This window comes from Primulina huaijiensis, chromosome 7 (genome assembly GCF_012295235.1).
Source record: "Primulina huaijiensis isolate GDHJ02 chromosome 7, ASM1229523v2, whole genome shotgun sequence".
Lineage (NCBI taxonomy): Eukaryota > Viridiplantae > Streptophyta > Magnoliopsida > Lamiales > Gesneriaceae > Primulina > Primulina huaijiensis.
Window position 1 is genome coordinate 22,237,961 of NC_133312.1, and position 17,046 is coordinate 22,255,006.

At 33.0% G+C, this 17,046-nt stretch overlaps 2 protein-coding genes, 1 long non-coding RNA gene and 1 other non-coding gene across 5 annotated transcripts; 2 read left to right on the forward strand and 2 right to left on the reverse strand.

Moving 5' to 3' along the window:
* Positions 1-2,284: 2,284 nt before the first annotated feature.
* Positions 2,285-6,028, forward strand: LOC140981817 (uncharacterized). The gene is made up of 9 exons (XM_073448293.1): positions 2,285-2,498; positions 3,305-3,425; positions 3,550-3,617; positions 3,729-3,788; positions 3,867-4,025; positions 4,704-4,850; positions 5,242-5,456; positions 5,669-5,777; positions 5,871-6,028. The coding sequence occupies exons 1-9, from the start codon at positions 2,394-2,396 to the stop codon at positions 5,949-5,951; spliced, it is 1,065 nt and encodes a 354-aa protein (XP_073304394.1). The 5' UTR covers positions 2,285-2,393; the 3' UTR covers positions 5,952-6,028.
* A 1,206-nt stretch (positions 6,029-7,234) lies between these two features.
* Positions 7,235-11,784, reverse strand: LOC140981155 (protein root UVB sensitive 3). 2 transcript variants are annotated; one of them, XM_073447450.1, is made up of 14 exons: positions 11,517-11,782; positions 10,686-10,745; positions 10,558-10,596; positions 10,391-10,453; positions 10,247-10,303; positions 10,064-10,127; positions 9,680-9,763; positions 9,401-9,483; positions 9,184-9,313; positions 8,954-9,046; positions 8,445-8,586; positions 8,331-8,371; positions 8,062-8,249; positions 7,235-7,643 (listed from the first exon to the last, which is right to left on the reverse strand). In XM_073447450.1, the coding sequence occupies exons 1-14, from the start codon at positions 11,703-11,705 to the stop codon at positions 7,545-7,547; spliced, it is 1,332 nt and encodes a 443-aa protein (XP_073303551.1). In that variant the 5' UTR covers positions 11,706-11,782; the 3' UTR covers positions 7,235-7,544. The 2 variants fall into 2 exon arrangements, 1 of the variants encoding a protein (XP_073303551.1); XR_012176042.1 differs by lacking the exon at positions 7,235-7,643 and having other exon boundaries at positions 8,124-8,249; positions 8,445-8,569; positions 11,517-11,784.
* A 1,299-nt stretch (positions 11,785-13,083) lies between these two features.
* TRNAN-GUU (transfer RNA asparagine (anticodon GUU)) lies at positions 13,084-13,157 on the reverse strand. Its single transcript has one exon. It is a non-coding gene; the product is annotated as a tRNA-Asn (tRNA).
* Positions 13,158-14,973: 1,816 nt separating this feature from the next.
* LOC140980131 (uncharacterized) lies at positions 14,974-16,807 on the forward strand. The gene is made up of 3 exons (XR_012175885.1): positions 14,974-15,237; positions 15,396-15,490; positions 16,179-16,807. It is a non-coding gene; the product is annotated as an uncharacterized lncRNA (long non-coding RNA).
* The last annotated feature ends 239 nt before the right edge of the window (positions 16,808-17,046 follow it).

The following is a 17,046-nucleotide window of genomic DNA, read 5'->3' on the forward strand; positions in this document are numbered from 1 at the left end:
GAAAAAGTTAAACAAAATTCGCAAGGAGTTAAAAATTAGCAAAAACACAATTGATATTTAACTTAATAACAAGTTTAGGGGTTTTATTTTAACATCATTATGATAATTTAGTTAATTAAGAGAATTTTATTTGACAGTCACTATATGCACTCCATTTAAATACATTGTGATTTTGATTTTAGAAAAATTTACTATTCTCTTAATTTTATTTTTATTGTTTTCTATTGTAAATGATATTTGGATGAAAATTATCTTTGTTAATTTGAGAGAGCTGTCATTATGTTATAATCATACAAATTGAAAAATGTTATATAAATAAGTGAATATATTTGATTTATCATGATGATGTATTTTTATTTATTGTGTTTTGATATATTTAGATCAATAAATACTCATAAACAAGATGTTATTTAAACGATTTTAAAAATTATTTAAATCTTCTTAGTATATATTTCATTATTAATCACCCACGTACGATGCACATGATCATTCCTAGTTTATTTAAATATATATGCACTCCACGTGAAGAATATTGGATACTCGTGCTAATAATTTAATAGGGCCTTTTTTTTAAATGAATTTAATAGGGCCTTTTTTTTAAATGAATTTAATAGGGCCTTGATGAATGTACAGTTGTTCTCTAATAAATCTCGAAATTCTACTGACGTAAGTGTTTCTGTGTTTTTCTAAGTTGACCCTTTCCGCAGCACACATTGCAACAAAGTTTCTCAAGTCATCCAAAATTTTTCTCTATAGAAATTTGGAAAATTTTAAAAATAAAATAATATTGGTCAAACTAAGTTTTTGAAAAACAACCATATCCAGATGCATTCGAGTGTGAGAATATCAATTTTTCCGAAGATATCCATCCATCCATCCGGTATATGAGATCCTATCTATGTGGGTACTGCACTCACTTCATTTCAACGGGTAAGATCTTGCCACACATACAATTTCAAAAAAAAAAATAGGTCCTATATATGCAAGGGCAAATCTTGGCCATCCATCCTACAATGCCCACATGGGTAGGATGAAATAAACCCATCCATCCATTGGAAAATCCCAAAACCAATTCGAACAATTTATATGGTAAGAAGATTTAAAAACACTCAAGAATATTCTAGAATTTTCATAAGCAAAAAACTGGATAAAAAAATATGTTAAAATATCAGTGCAAGCCATGCATGCAGATTGTGTCGAACTTCAAATTTTGACCGATGAAGAGTTATACTTGAATGTTGAATCAAACATAATATTTCGAAATCGGTAGCGGCAAAGTGCAAACTAGGCAGAGTTTTGAGTATTGAAATTTGAAACGACAGTTGAAATTTTCGAATAAGAGATTATTTATAATAAGGTTTTAGTGAGCTTAATTTAATTTCTTTTGGGTTCTAAAGGCTAAATAACATAATATATATACACATATTAATGCCTTTCTTTGCCCCATGTCACATGGAACCTGAAGCAATGACTTGTTTCAATGCAAGTAAAGTTTGAGCCTGATTATAGATTTGATACAAATCTATTAAATAAAATAAATAAAATATTATAAAAAGATGAGTATTTTTTTTGTTTTTTAAAAAACATATTACCACACCAAAATTGTTAAAATGTTTCACATCGATTGGATAGAATTCTCGAGAGTTTTATATATGGACTTGGACAATTTTCACCCTTGATCTAGTTTTTTTTGAGTGAGTTAGGTCCAAATCTCAATGTTAACATGCTATCAGAGCTCAAACCCAACGGTATGTGTTGGACTGCTCAACCGTCAATATCTTCACACTCCAGTTGTTCATTCATGGGCGTGAGGGGATGTGTTAAGATATCTTACATTGATTAGATAGAGTTTCTGTGTGTTGCATATATGTACTTAAATAATCTTCTATTTTGAGCTAACTTTTGAAGTTAAGTTACGTGGAAATATCAATATTAACAAAAATTAGTTGCTTAATTACGTTCATCAACTTTAATTATGGTAAGTATAGATTATAAAACAAAAGCTTAAATTGAGATTAATTTATTTCAATACAATTGTATATTTAAATAAAAATGATTCATATTTTAGATTAAAATTTTAATATACATTAGCTATTTGCCACAAAAATAAAAAACTTGTGTGAGTCACGTGTCGTATTTTGTGAGATAGATATCTTAGTATTATTTTTTATACTAAAAATATTATTTTTTATTATGAATATCGATAATATTAACTCATCTCATATATAAAAATTACTATCTCAAAAAATACTTCTATTGCCAAAAATGGCAATGGGAAATTATGCTTGCTTTTGTTCCAAGAAATTAATGACTCGTGGACAGGATATCTAAACACCTACAGGAATCCCATCCGTTCCCTCGTGCACACCGTTTCCTATTTCACCTTTCCCAAAATGGACTCACAGCAACCGCCGAGACCTCCGGCACGTGAAGGTGGAGGCGGAGATTTCACCGCCATAATTACTGTTCTACTGGCCTTCATCGGCATCTCCAGCCTGGTACCAAACATACTTAGCTTACGTTATTTCATTTCTGCTTTTTTCTTAAAAGGAATATAAGGTTCCTTTTGTTAGGTCATCTCATTGTTTTCAGATAAAAAGTTCCATAATTGGTAATTGAATTTTTTTATTGTAAATTTCCGCTTCTTATTAAAGCGGCTAATACAATATCAGGAAATTTGTTATATCGGATCACCTGAAGCAGTGTCTGGTATGGGCAACATTATCTGGTTGTTAAATGCATGTGATAGATGTTTGGATGTAAAACACTTTTGGAGAAGGTATTTGATGTACCTGGTTTCTTAAAGCCACCCCCCTGCAGTCGAAATTTGAGTAGTTTTATTCTGGTGGAGTAGCTAGGAATTAGCACAGGGTTTAAGGTTTAGGACCAGGTTCATGTCAATCTGTTTGGCAGCAGCTAAGTGGATTGAAACTTCATTGTGATAGTTAATATTTCATTTACTTAAATGATGAAACTAAAAGCGGGGGGTTGGCTGTTGGGTTCCCATTATGATGTATTGCACTATGATTCTTGTTTTATTCATGAGAAAAACTGGTAGCTTTGAGATTCTATTGTGGATACCATTGTGTGCCACTGTAGAGTGTGGAGAAGCGTCCCTTCTTCCAATATGTAAGTTTAGAGTTCAACTCAGGTATTCAAGTATGAAGTGTATTGAATGTGAAAGAAGGGTAAAGAATTATTTTCTTATGATGGTTTCTGATTACTGATTAAAGGTTGTAGAAATGAGGCTGATAATTTAAGTGTGAGCGTCCAAACACATGACATGACATCAAATCGTTTGCAGATTATAGTTCCATCACAATCAACAATAATGCAAAGTCTCTCTATTTTGCATCAAGTTCCAGAAGGTCATGTTGGGGTTTATTGGATTGGAGGTGCCCTTCAAAACACCATTACAAATCCAGGTAGCGGTTTCATCCACCATGAAGTGATGCATTCATGTTAGCTAGCATGCAGTTCTCTCATACACAAAACAAAAGCTTTTTCTGGTCTACTTTCTTGTTTCTAATTTGCATCTCTTGAATGAAGGTTTTCATTTCAAAATGCCAATTATAACTCACTTTGAGCCTATTCAAGTAACCTTACAGACAGATTTGGTAACTTTGCTGCTCCCTCTATCTCCTTTGTGTGTGTTTTGATGGGCAAAAGTTTCTGAGATTCTAAAGTTCTGTAGATTCTCGATATAAAATATTCATTATACTGAGCAGGTTAGGGATATTCCTTGTGGAACGAAAGGAGGCGTGATGATTAACTTTGAGAAGATAGAGGTGATCCTATTTTCTTGCTTATTTTAAAAACTCTCACTTATGATTTGAACACATAAATATTACTCAGAATCCCTTCAGGTTGTTAATCGTCTTCATAAGGACTATGTGTATGAAACATTGCTCAACTATGGTGTCCAATACGACAACACATGGATATATGACAAGATCCATCACGAGATCAATCAGTTTTGCAGTGGCCATTCCCTTCAGCAAGTTTACATCGACATGTTTGATCAGGTGAACTACCTTCCAAAAAAATTGATTGATAAGGTGAACTTGTCAATGGTTATTTTTCACATATTATTAGGCATTTTTAGGTGATTTTCACTCTGATGTTCCCTTAACGCATACCCTAGTTATACCTATGAATGTATTTTTGAAGGGTATTTTGCTTGATCATTCCTTGAACTAGTTGCATTTGGTACTTAGCTCATTTCTCTCTGTATGGCCTATAGAGTAGCATTTTGAAGACCTGAAAGGTTGAATATATCTTAATGAGGCAAATGTGATTAATAAACAAGAATTCTCGTATTCTTTTTCCTTCTTTAAGATTCTTTGCCCACATGGACTTTTCATGTTAAGGTTCTAACGAGGCGGATTTGTTGTCAAATGCGCATTCAATGGGAGGGTTATGAAATTGATGCCATAGTTCAGTGGATGGGTATTATTGGATACAACTGTTATGGTGGGTGGAAATACAAATTTTATGTAATGATGTCAGAAGAATTAGTAGAAGGAGCTCAAGTAAATAGCGCACATTTGTAATTCAAAGGTGTGCAGAAGAAATAAAACTAAAGAAACTCATGATTTTCTTCGTCTCTTCCTTCTAATTATATTTAACTAGAATAATGTCAAAATGCGCTATTGAGACCTTAAATTTGCGGGGTTAAGTTGTCTATCGTTTCAATTTTTCAGATCGATGAAAAAATGAAAGATGCTCTTCAGGCTGACTGCACAAGATATGCACCTGGTATTGAAATTATTAGTGTGCGGGTCACGAAACCTACCATTCCAGATAGTATAAGGCGGAATTTCGTAGAGATGGAAGAGGAGCGCACCAAGGTATGTATTTATGCATGTTTATTATCCATTTTTTCCATCTGTGGTTTTTATTTTGGTTGAATAATAACTTTTAATTTCTAGTTGAAAATGAAAACTCCAACAATGGTTGGAAGGTGGGCATCTTTTAGATTTTTAGGTGATTTATATTCCTGAAGTGCAAAGTTCAGAAACAATTGATTCGTTTGAAAGGTCATCCTAATCCACTCTATGTTTTGGTCTTTTAATAATTTGAACACTCTGTTTTAATTTTTATCAAAATAAAATTGCACCAAGTAGTGTTCAGCAGCCTATCCCTCATATGTCGAGAAAATCATTGTTTGGTTAAACCGTAGGACATTGGAGCTCAAGTAACCTTACCTTGTAGTTGGTTCTAACGTATATGCAATAATAGGTCTTGATTGCGATGGAGAAACAGAGAGTATCTGAGAAGGAAGCAGAGACACAGAAAAAAATTGCCGTAAGCGAAGCTGAAAAACATGCACATGTTAGTAAGATTCAGATGGAACAGAAGTTGATGGAGAAAGATAGCATAAGGAGACAAGAGGAAATTTCTAATGCAATATATTTAGCTCGTGAAAAGAGCTTGGCCGATGCCAACTTTTACCGGTAAAAAGACCCTCTTACCATTTCGTATTCTGAAACTTCTGGAAAATGGAATTTCCTGAGAATGTGCTTAGTCTTAAGTAATGACATTGCATGTGTCAACTTGTATTATAATCGAACCAAAACTTTCTTGTTGACCTTTTTTAATCAAGTGTTATCTTTCTACACTAAAAATAACGGAAAGAACCTTTTTAATGCTGTGTTGGACCTTGAAGGACGATGAGAGAAGCAGAAGTAAACAAGTTGATGCTGACTCCTCAGTTTTTGGAACTCAAGTTCATTGAAGCTATTGCTAATAACTCCAAAATATACTTTGGTAACAAGGTTAGTGACACTTATTTTTAACTTTGAACTCCTTCTCTCGTACCCTGTCAAACAAGTTTCTACTTTGTTTAAGCTTCTAATGTTTTGTTACAGATACCGAACATGGTTCTAGATCAGAGACTACTCGGAAACTTTTTACAAGACTTAGCAAAAAACGGAAATTTGGAAGTTTAGATCTTCTCATTGGTCCGACCACATGAACGAAGAACTCAAAACTCTGGTGGAGAATGGGCTGTAATTATTTTGTCTTAATCTTTTGAAATCGCGCTTCATAGTTGGGACCAAATGTCGAGTGTTTGGATGCACACTGTGTTTCATTACAAGAAAGAAAATCTATGGCAGCTTAGGTAATCTATTTTTTGGTCAATTTCAGTACCCGTATCTATTTTGTGGTTAAATCAAGGATTATATCGTTGCAGTTTCGTCTAGCAATTGTATGCAAGTGTATTGAAGTGTATCAAATAAGGCTGCGTTTGGTAGCTTTGATTAGATGGGTTTATGTTTTTTAAACCCACTTAAAAGTAGGATTTTTATTTAACCAAGTCAATCTCTCCTATAAATGATTAGGTTATATTAATTGGGTTAAAATAATTACTTCTCACCCTCTAAGATTATTTATTCAACTCTTAATACATCCTATTTTTTCAATTTTACCCTTCTTCTATCTCCAAACTCATCACCACTTCCCGCGGCCGACCACTGTTGCCGCCGCCGCCGCCCACCACCACTGCAGCTGTCGACCGCCGACCACCCCCATGGCTGACTGCTGCCGCCGACCGGCCGACCGCCGTCGCAATAGTGGAAGAACAATTTAGTCAATTCAACAAAAGATTCTAAATTATTTCATTCTTATCAATCATATCAAACATAATATTATTTTATCTTTATATATTATATTTCTACTTCAATCATTTTTTTATCATTTATCTCTTAATTATTTCATAATTTTTTCTTCCAACCAAACGTAGCCTAAGGATATTAGATATTTCAAGCAAACTTGTGAGCTACTTGATTGAACATGATTGTTGTTGAGCTTGAGCTTTTAAATGATCGGTTGAAGACTTGGTCAGTTTGCTTGCTTTTTATTACTGTGATATTTATTTAGAAGTTGAATGTTTGCTACATAATATTTATTTACTAAATGTTACAAGGCTAAATTTTAATAAAATGTTCATGTCTTACTGTTTTTTTTAATTAAAATTTACTACAACATCATCTTCATAATACAAATGTATGATATGTTTATGAATCTGGATTTTGGCTCGTTACTTTTCAAATGCTCGTTTAAAACAAAGTCAAATGATAATTTTTAGTATATGAGCATTTCCCTATCCATACATGTACCAAGACTCTTCAACGATGTTCTGAGCCCATGCAAGTTGAAATTTGATATTTTTTTACATATTTAAACCAAACACAATTTATTTTCTTAAATTATTTTTACATCTACAAATTTTCCCTAAACAATAAAATTAAACCGAACACAATTTATTTTCTTTTCCTTTTTTTTTAAACAAACCAAGCACGATTTCCAGTCTCGTTTTTACAGTTAAATTGTCGTTGAAACATAAAAAGGATGATGATAAGGAAGCACGTCGAAGAATGCGTAAGGAATATCCATTTGGCAAACATAGTAATACATCTGAAGTGCTTGTAGCTACGAGTCTTACTTTAAAATATCTTCATTCTTCGTCTGGCAAAAGTCATGTTTGGTGATTAGAAATCAGAAACGAGAACTGAGCTTCTACGGGCAATGCTTGAAATCACCTAGTCAAGTTTTTCATCCGATGAACTGAAAAACCAATTCGCCTTCCATACGACCGAGGGCGATAGAAGACGTTCTGTTCTCCATCCAGATGATTGAAGCTGCCAGAGTGAAGTTTAAAGCTAACCATAAATAACTCGAGATAACGCACGCATCTTTTTTATAAATGTGGTGTAAAAGGTATATTTGTATGCTGAAGTAATGCAATAACGGTAGGATATTCGGTCTTTACGCTAAAATGTCATTTAACAACTAATTCAATCTCTCTGCAGCAACACATTTCCATGCTTTTAGCCATTGATAAACATCAATTACTGAAGCATTTTATATACACAATTACTTTGAGGTGGAAATTATTTAGGTAAGAAGAAACAGAAATCTTATGTTATTTGCCTTTTGAAATATGCATAAAGCAGCGGAAACCAGATCAGCAAATGGGGCATTTAATTTTGTCTTTTTTTCCCTTTGTACAGGCAATTTGCAGAGAGAGAATACCCCATAAATTTAGTTAAAAGTTACCTTCACAATCAAGGTTTCATAGTTTTTAGACATCCACGATTGACTTTCCAAATGCCCAGATCCACTTTCGCCAACAAGTTTTACCAAGACAAGAGCATGTATGAAAGCCTGTAAGACATCTGCTGCTATCGAATCTCTGTGCATAATGACACTAATTTTATCATTTCTCTGAAGTAGTATATACTTTCCTGCACAAAGAAAAATAGCTAAGAAGCCGAGGTTCTTGGTTTTAACATCAATGCCAAGGAAGGTCCATATGAAGTTTTAACCTTTACTATAGTAAGAGCCAGCCAAATGAGAGAGCTCCACCCTGTTTGCAACGGAAAGAAATTTATTTAAACAGACAACATAAATGCATTTCCAGAGGAGATTTTAGCACTCACACTTCATTGCTGTTAAGTGATGATGGCCGAACACCTAACCGTACCCGTGGGTGCAAATATTCAGTTCTACTTTTTTCTGTCCACGAGGTCATCCACAGTGGTAAAACATGCTCCATCACTGAGACCTGTTTAGGAGAAAGAACTTGCATCCAACACAGAGAAATCTAACGTCAATGTGACTGAACGCACAAAATAAACGCGGTAACAAATTTCAATGCTTGGATCCATCACATAACATTTTGGAGACAAAAGCTAAAAATTATCAATTATTATAACAGAGAAGGCAGGAATGAATTTCCTTGCAAACACAAGTTTATTCGTTCAATATAATTCATTCACGTCGGCAGTAAATTACAGATTTTTTTTTTCTGAAAATGAACGCGTAATAACAGTCCAAATAAATCATAATGTGCACGCATAAATCTAGAGAACTTCACGAGCACTTCAAGAGAAGCAAGATAAAGACACATTGTGTTTCCAAAATCAGTTCCAAAGATTCAATATCTGACCTTGACCGGTCTCCATGAAATGTGACAAAAGAATAGAGCTTCTTTCACAATTTATAGTAGAAAGTGAGAGGCAGCGAACAGCCTTATAGTTTGCTGTAAACCACACAAAAAAACGACATAACATATATGAGTGAATAAATGCAAATGAAGTTTTTAAAATTAAGCCGCGAGAAAGCAGCTGGAATGATGCTTGATAGAACTGAGCACGAAAACTGTCAACGGAAACTAACCATACATATGAAAGATAGTGAGAGAGAGAAAACAAAACCAAATGGCAAGTGAGTGCCCCATAGTAATATGAGCAAGGAGCATTCCTAGAGCCATTCCAATCATAGTTGCAACAGTCTCTTGGCTTCCTTCCTATCACATAAAGCAAACAGTCACATGGATGGCTGCACTTAAGATTGATGTCCAGAGAATTCTTTTCTTTATCAAAATGCATGGTACCTTTGCAGATATATCCGCTGCATTGTTCTGAAGTGCAAAATGTTGCGTTAAAGCAGCTCTAGTGGCACCACTGGCAACGCCAGCTAAGTAGCAGGATGACACAAAAAGAGAGAGGAAAACAACTTTACTTGAGTTTTTTGTTTTGTAGAGAAATCAAACTTCCATGACAGAGACAGAAAAATAACTCCAAATGCACAATTTTCGTGTTAAGGTGATATAAACAAAATTGTCGTGCATAGTCATAAACTAAAACAATACATGTGCCAGTTCCAAACTTACTAAAAGATCGCGATATGCTCCCTAAGCAAACAATAAACAAAATTGCTGATGGGAACAAAGGCGAAACAAGGTCCATTAACATCCCTGCAACAAATTTCATGTTCAAGCATTAAAATGTTGACAACGATAACGACAAAAGTCACACTCTCTCCATGCGAAAGGCTGAGGTACAATGTCGATGATAGGGTGAGTTTCCAACCCAAATTTAAAAACTGAACAACATAATATATTTTACTCCTTAAAATTGGAAGGAAAAGAATACCAGTCAAAATCAATTCTATGAAAATTTGCAAATAATTCCTAGAGGCTAGAACAAAAATATAATCTAGTAGATTTACAAAAAATTAACATGCAATCCAAAGAAAATTTAGATGATACTATTACCAAGATCATTCATAAGATCCGCAACGAGACGCCACATTTTAGCATTGCTATCCAGATTTGCCCCCTAGAGAAAGGGATTATGAGTTTTAGCTGCTGTACTTCTACCAGACCATCAACTGCTTATGCATTTCAACATCCAAGAACTTTAAGTAGTATAGTATATAATATAAAGCAATTAAATACCTGATAAAATGTAAACAAGATACCTCCAAGCATTCCAGTCAAATCCCTCAGAAACCACTGAAACTCAAAACCGAGAACATTATACATTAATTAAAATAAAAGAACTTATACATTACCACATAAAATTCGTAACTTTGCAAAAACCTGAAATGTGGCCCCTATCACAGTAGCAGATTTCTCGCCAACCCCAATAGCACTTAAGAGAGCCTAAAACCACTTGAAGTAATTAACAAGTGTTGATAAGTGCAACCAATGGGGCTAAGGCACAACATAAGTCTTAAGTCTTAACCTCAATCCGTTGCATATCTCACCTGGGTAGATAGCATTGTTCTCATATAAGTTGAAAGGCCCTAGAAAAGAACAAACCATAAATAACTCTTGGCAGTTTGAAAGGTAAGTCACCAAACTTGGAAAAGAAGGGAGTCAGTTAATTTCCAACCTGCAAAGAGTCCCATAATTGAAAGGGGGCATAATCAGGAGTCACACTGCTTGGGAATCCCTGCATTGACACGATTTTAAACAAAAAAATTCTTTTTCTTAAGAAATCAGGCATAATAAGAAAGGATAATATAGTTTAAACTCACATGGTTCCTGGCATTAGCTTCTTTTACATTTGCTTGGATAAAGATCCAATTTTATTCAATATAAAACACATAAACGAAACATTTTGTCTCCGAAAAAGACAATTCCAGGTTGAATTAGTAGGTTTTGATCCCAAAGGAACAGGAAAAAAATAGATCAAAAGTTTAACACATTAATAGGAGTATAAGTGCTAAACCACAGTAATTGAGAAGACTAAAGGGGTTTAAGAGGGGAAGTTATGCAGAACAGATGGAGGAGAGCTTGGAAAACAGAGAAGTTATAATTATTCGGCCTTCATATTATTCTTCAAATGTAACCACTCATACATAAAACTAATTGTAACCAAACTATGACCTGAAAAACTACTTATAACTCAAAAAAGCTTATTTTCGCAACATATTAATCGTTCATCTATATAACCATGATGTAGCAATTGCACGACCGTATGACAGACAGATATGGATCATCCAACAAGCAGCAAAAAGGCACGGCTGCAAATAACTGCTACTGAACCACGATCAAATCACTCGTTTAGAAATTGATTCTCACACTATAGCACTCAAGTCACGAGATTCGACGTGCAATGTAATTTAATTCACTAACCATTCCTATACCCAACGTAACTCACCCTCACAATATTTCTGGTACCAACTGAAAAAAAAAATCGAGAAAATAGAGAAATCTGAACCTCGGGAACAAATGCGTCGAGAATTCTACGAGAAAAATGATTGAATCGGAGAGCAGATTTTTGAACGGAGTTTCCAGAAATCGTGATGGTGGCGGTTTTCACTAACTTTGTCGAAGCAGTGCCGTTCCATTCCTCGATAACGGACGTTTCCGATCGGAGAAGCCTCGTCTTACTGGTTTCTCCTTCCATCGTAGCTTCTGAGCTTTTCTCAGTTCTTTTCTCCCCGAGAATTGGGACAAGTCCCCTTCATTTTGTTTATTTCAACTCAGTCCTTAGATAATAAAATTATTTTGGTATGGTTCATAATTCTAATAAGCCAGTCGTCTTAGCAATAGATATACAATTTGATAAGTTTAAGTATTACCTCAACAATAATCATAAAGATAGACACGGTTGATAAACGATATATCAAAATTATATAAAATAAAATATATTGTTTACAACTCTATTTTTTAACGAATCAAACACATTTATCTCATTTGCAGGATTTTTACATTTAATTTTTTTTTTTAAAAAAAACCGTTATACAATATATTTCATAAAAATCATGTGATATTTGTAGGAATTATGTGAGTTTTGTTGTTTTCTCATAAGTGTTATTTGCCCTAAATTGTGTAATATACAATTTGTTCAGCAGAAAATATTTCACTATTTTACTAAAAATGTAGATGATACCCATATTAATTTGAACCATATAATAATAGTAATAATAAAAATTAGTTTTTATATATTAATGATTTATAGTTTTTGCTTACTTTATAGTTTATTTTATAAGGCAAAAGCTTGTGTGAGACGGTCTCATGGTTTTATTTTGTGAGACGAATATCTTATTTGGGTCATATATGAAAAAGTATTACTTTTTATGTTAAGAATATTACTTTTTATTGTGTATATCGGTAGAGTTGACCCGTCCACAAATAAAGATTCGTGAGACTGTCTAACAAGAGACCTACTCTTTTTCTAATTCATGTTTAAATGTAATGACATTTTTTATGGCTTAAGTTAAGCATTATGTCCTACAATATTTTATAAATTAAGAGTGGGTTTACTTATATTTTTATAAAATATAGTTCTCAGATAATATAAATCGAATACAAATATTATATAGTAAATTATTGTAAGAATCCGATCAATCCAATTCCAGGTTCGATATATTTATGTATAATCTTATTTGAGTGGTATGTGTATTATGTATTGCTAAAATAAAATCATTATTTTTTATTATAAAATAATTTTTCTATTTTTGAAATGTATATTTTCGTAAGTTAAAAACATGATATTTACTGAATTATTTAATGGTAAAGAAGTAAATATTAATGCAAAAATTAGATTTTTTTTTTTTGAATATGCATAGGATATGATATTTTTTTTTATTTAGTTCCCTCAAATTAGATCAATAACTCGAAGTTATAAAGTATTTTATTCACGTAGACATTAATAAATACTAATATTTGTGTGAACATAATATTTATATATATAAAAATAATAATTTTTTTTATATTATTTGTTTGCTAAAAGTATTGATGAGATTTTAGTGTGGATAAAAAAAAAAAAGAATGGAAGGTAACGCTAGAAGGAGGGCTTGAACCTCCGACCTTGTGGTTAACAGCCACACGCTCTAACCAACTGAGCTATTCCAGCTTAACTTACCATGATTTGAAGAAAAAAAAAAATATAGTAATGTTAATGTAGATTCCCTCATAAATGCACCAATAAAGAAATCGATGAACCCATTTACTAGAATTTAATCCGCGTCTTCCAGAGGCAAAAGAAATTCCAAAAGACAAATATATATTACTACATTATTAAGTCTGAGATATTTAATATTATACAAAAATTTATACGAGATTGTTTCACAAATTAATTTTATGAAATTGATCTTCAACTCGACCTAGTCCATGAAAAAATATTTTTTTATGTCAAATGTTATTACTTTTCATTATAAATACGGATCGAATCAACCAATCTCATAAATATATATCAGTGAGAGAATTTCATAAGAGACTTAATCTTAATATCATATAATAAATCACATTATGCTACACAGTGTAATCCTTCCAATTGGATTGTGATACATTTGTTTTATATTGGCTGGACATGAAAGTTTAAAATATTTATCGTAAACCGATGATTGATACAAAATAATTTCTATAGTGTCCTATTTAGGGCTGGACTTTTTATGAGGCCAAGGAGGTCACCGCCTCAGGGCCAGTCTTTAGGGGGTCCAACACATCTATTTTGAGTTGATGATCTACTGAAATAAATTTTTTTGACCCAATATTAAATAAAAAGAAGAATAGTTTAAATATTTTTTTGTTTATAATTGATCAAACTTGATCTTTTCTTCAAGTTTGGTTTGAACAATTTAAACAATATCAAAAGTGTTTGGGCCATTTGTTGAGTTTGGAGAAGTTAACGAGTTAGTCTTTAACTAGCTTGATGAAATATTGTATAGAGCTTCATCAATTTTTTAAGATGCTACAATGTTTGACAAAATTGAATGATATATTCTCAAATACTTAAATTACCTATAAGATTTTGTTAATTATCTTAGTAATAGTTGCATAAGCAGAAAGAAGTTTATTGAAATTGAAGTTAATAAACACTTATTTTCGATCAATAATGTCACAAAATAGATTAAATGATCTAGTTATTTTGTTAATTGTCAAAGAAATGATCTGAAAACTGGATTATACAAATTTGATATATATATTTTTCTCTAAAATAGCTAGAGAATTATTATTTATGTAATTATTTCAAATATTTATTGACTTGTTTTTTATGCAATATATTGTTTCTTATGTATTTATTGTATTTGTTATTTGTTAACTGAATTTTAGCATTATTTATAGCAATAAGAGAACTCATTTTAAATTTTCTCTATCCTCATAGTACACAGGTATGATTCTGCTCATATTGTACAGCCGTCTAGGCAGGAACATGACAAAATGATATCAAAGTCGTTCAACAACAAGAATATCGGGAAATAAGTCTTATATCGGACAAAATAATACATCATAAGAGCCACCTCTTGAACCGGAGTAATCTCTAAATTTTCGAAGTTGTTAATCATAACATAGAATGTTTATAGGAAAATATTGTGCAGTCGCGTGGACATGAGCTTATGCCGTGACAAGGATGGGAAAAATACTTATCTTGGAGTGGGGCTGCTATCAGAGATTCTCGATCAAAAACCACAACGAACAATTTCCTCCGACGCATCTCAATACTTATTTGGAGTTGGAAGATCAAATATATTTCAAATATCATCTTATATTATACAAAACAGAAGAAGAACTGTCGATATATCATACTATCTTTGCCACCTCGTCTTTTACTACGTGGAGTGCATGCAAACTTGTATTGTCTTAGGTGCTCCGGTTATTTTGTGGTGGTTTTTTTTAATATATATATATAGTTAGCTAAAAATACTGGCGCCATTGGGGGTCAATTTGTTCATAGCATTTCTTGAATTTGCATCCGAAAAATCCGTTTTTCCTTACATCACCATTCCACAGACCCATCCCAAATTCATCTCCCCCAAAACCCTAATCTATTTCTTTGTTTTTTTGCCATCGTTGAGGAATTTTCATCACCCCATTTTTTTTTTCACGAAGAAGAAAAGCTAGATTTGTATTTTTATTATTTAAAGGTATGTGTCAAAAATCGAAAAACAGAAGAACGACTCAACGTTTCGCAGCTTATGAATTATTGGGTTGAGGTTACATCCCTTTATCAATAATCGGATGTAATTTTTTTCTATATATTAGTTACGGGTTCTTATGTTTTAGCTTGATCTTAGAAGAGGTTGCTCCATTTAATTCGTTAAGAAATATGGGTCGATTTGTTGCTGATGACTTACGTTTGTTTGATTTTCAGATTTCGAGATTGGTGACGGCCAACGATTCTCCATTTGGAAGACCGATGTTGGGCTTCCAGTTAGCTACGTTAATTGGGACATCTTTTGAGCAAAGGTGAGGTTCCTTTCATTATACTGATGTCAATTTAGTTGTTCACTTGTTTCGCTATCACATTGTGTTTCTTTTAATGTTAGTTTTAGACCATGGGAAGATTGGAATGGTATTTTTATATACAATCGTGGAATGGGTATTAAGAGTAGGATTGGTTTATGTAGTCAAGTAACAGTTTTCTGAATAAATTTTTGTAGTTTGCTCAGAAGTTATTTATACTTCATTTATAGGAAATTGCAGACTGCTTTCTCATATGTTGCAAATTATAGTGCAAGCATTAGGCATATGGCTTAAACAAAGTAAAATCTGAGAAAATTTAGCACGTGGTGGCATCTTTCTTCTGTTTTTGGGAAGTCGTCGTGATTTACTTTGAACACAGTTTTGGAGCTAGTTCATGTGATTGTACATCGATCCTTTGTTTACTTAATCAATTACAAGGTCTATAATAGGACATGACTTTCTATCATCCATGCTTAGTTGATGAAATTCATGAATACTTTCTATAGTTTCATGGCTTCTTCATCTTGACACTGCTTCTGAATATTTCCTTAATGTTAGTTGCCATCGGAGACAGATTACTGTATGATGATGATAAGAATTTTTATGCTCCAAAGATGTTTACTCCTTCAGTTCTTACATTTATGTTGTTGCTTATTTATAGGCATGCTGAATTATTTGTTTCTCAATGCAGTTTGGCTGGTTCTGGAATGGCATATCCAATCTCCGTGAAGGCATCATCCAGTAAACGTTGCTCTTGTTTGTCATGTCTTTCATGCCATTCCTGCTCACATTGCTGTTGAGTAAGTATGAGCTTTACTTGTCCCTCTCATTTATGATATGTTATCTGGCTTTATTGTCTAATACCGGGTTAATGAGATGTTACCTTTGGCACTACTCCCATGGCGTATCTAAGAGTGGACATTAAAATAAATAAAGTTTTAATCATACTTGCCTCCTTAAAAAATTTTTAGAAGCAGCATCATCAGTAAAACACTGTTAATCAGTTGCATTCGCTGCCAGTCTTGTGACCCAGAGAAGTATCAAACGTTGTTTCAGTTTTTCGTTCAAAAACGGTTTGTTACATGATTCGGGGCAATGTTAGAGAATAGGTTTGTACAGTTTTCTGCTAATTCATCATACCAAATTGAATCACTCCTCTATGGACGTGTGTATTTGGATTATGACCATTTTAGTCTAGTTGAAGTCACCATGAAACATGTTGCCATATTCGTCTCAAGAATACTTGTTGCTGATAAAGTAGTCTTTTTTGAAGTGCACCGGGTTGTTTTTAGAGATTTGTCTTTGTTTAACATGCCTTGATGGTTTTGGATAAACTCTTTCATCCGACAGACTCCCGAGTCTCGCAAACATGTTAAAGCATCATTTGGTGCGAAAAATAAGACATTAATTGATTACACATTCTGATTTTATCATCACATCCTAAATGCCAAATAGTGCTTATTGTTATTTAAAGTCATTGCAGAGATACTTTGGATGTTTATTGATAACTATCCCAGTTTAGGTCAAGTTATGATATTCCCATAGCAATTGTAGCTAGG

Excerpts from the sequence above, each read along its gene's own strand:
- LOC140981817 (XM_073448293.1), top strand. The coding sequence starts at position 2,394 with ATGGACTCACAGCAACCGCCGAGACCTCCGGCACGTGAAGGTGGAGGC. Across the intron at positions 5,457-5,668 it reads GCCGATGCCAACTTTTACCG|GACGATGAGAGAAGCAGAAG; the intron begins GTAAAAAGACCC and ends TGGACCTTGAAG. Across the intron at positions 5,778-5,870 it reads AAATATACTTTGGTAACAAG|ATACCGAACATGGTTCTAGA; the intron begins GTTAGTGACACT and ends GTTTTGTTACAG.
- LOC140981155 (XM_073447450.1), bottom strand. The coding sequence starts at position 11,705 with ATGGAAGGAGAAACCAGTAAGACGAGGCTTCTCCGATCGGAAACGTCC. Across the intron at positions 8,250-8,330 it reads TGGCTCTTACTATAGTAAAG|GAAAGTATATACTACTTCAG; the intron begins GTTAAAACTTCA and ends TTCTTTGTGCAG. Across the intron at positions 7,644-8,061 it reads ATGAAACCTTGATTGTGAAG|CTTCAATCATCTGGATGGAG; the intron begins GTAACTTTTAAC and ends TCACTCTGGCAG.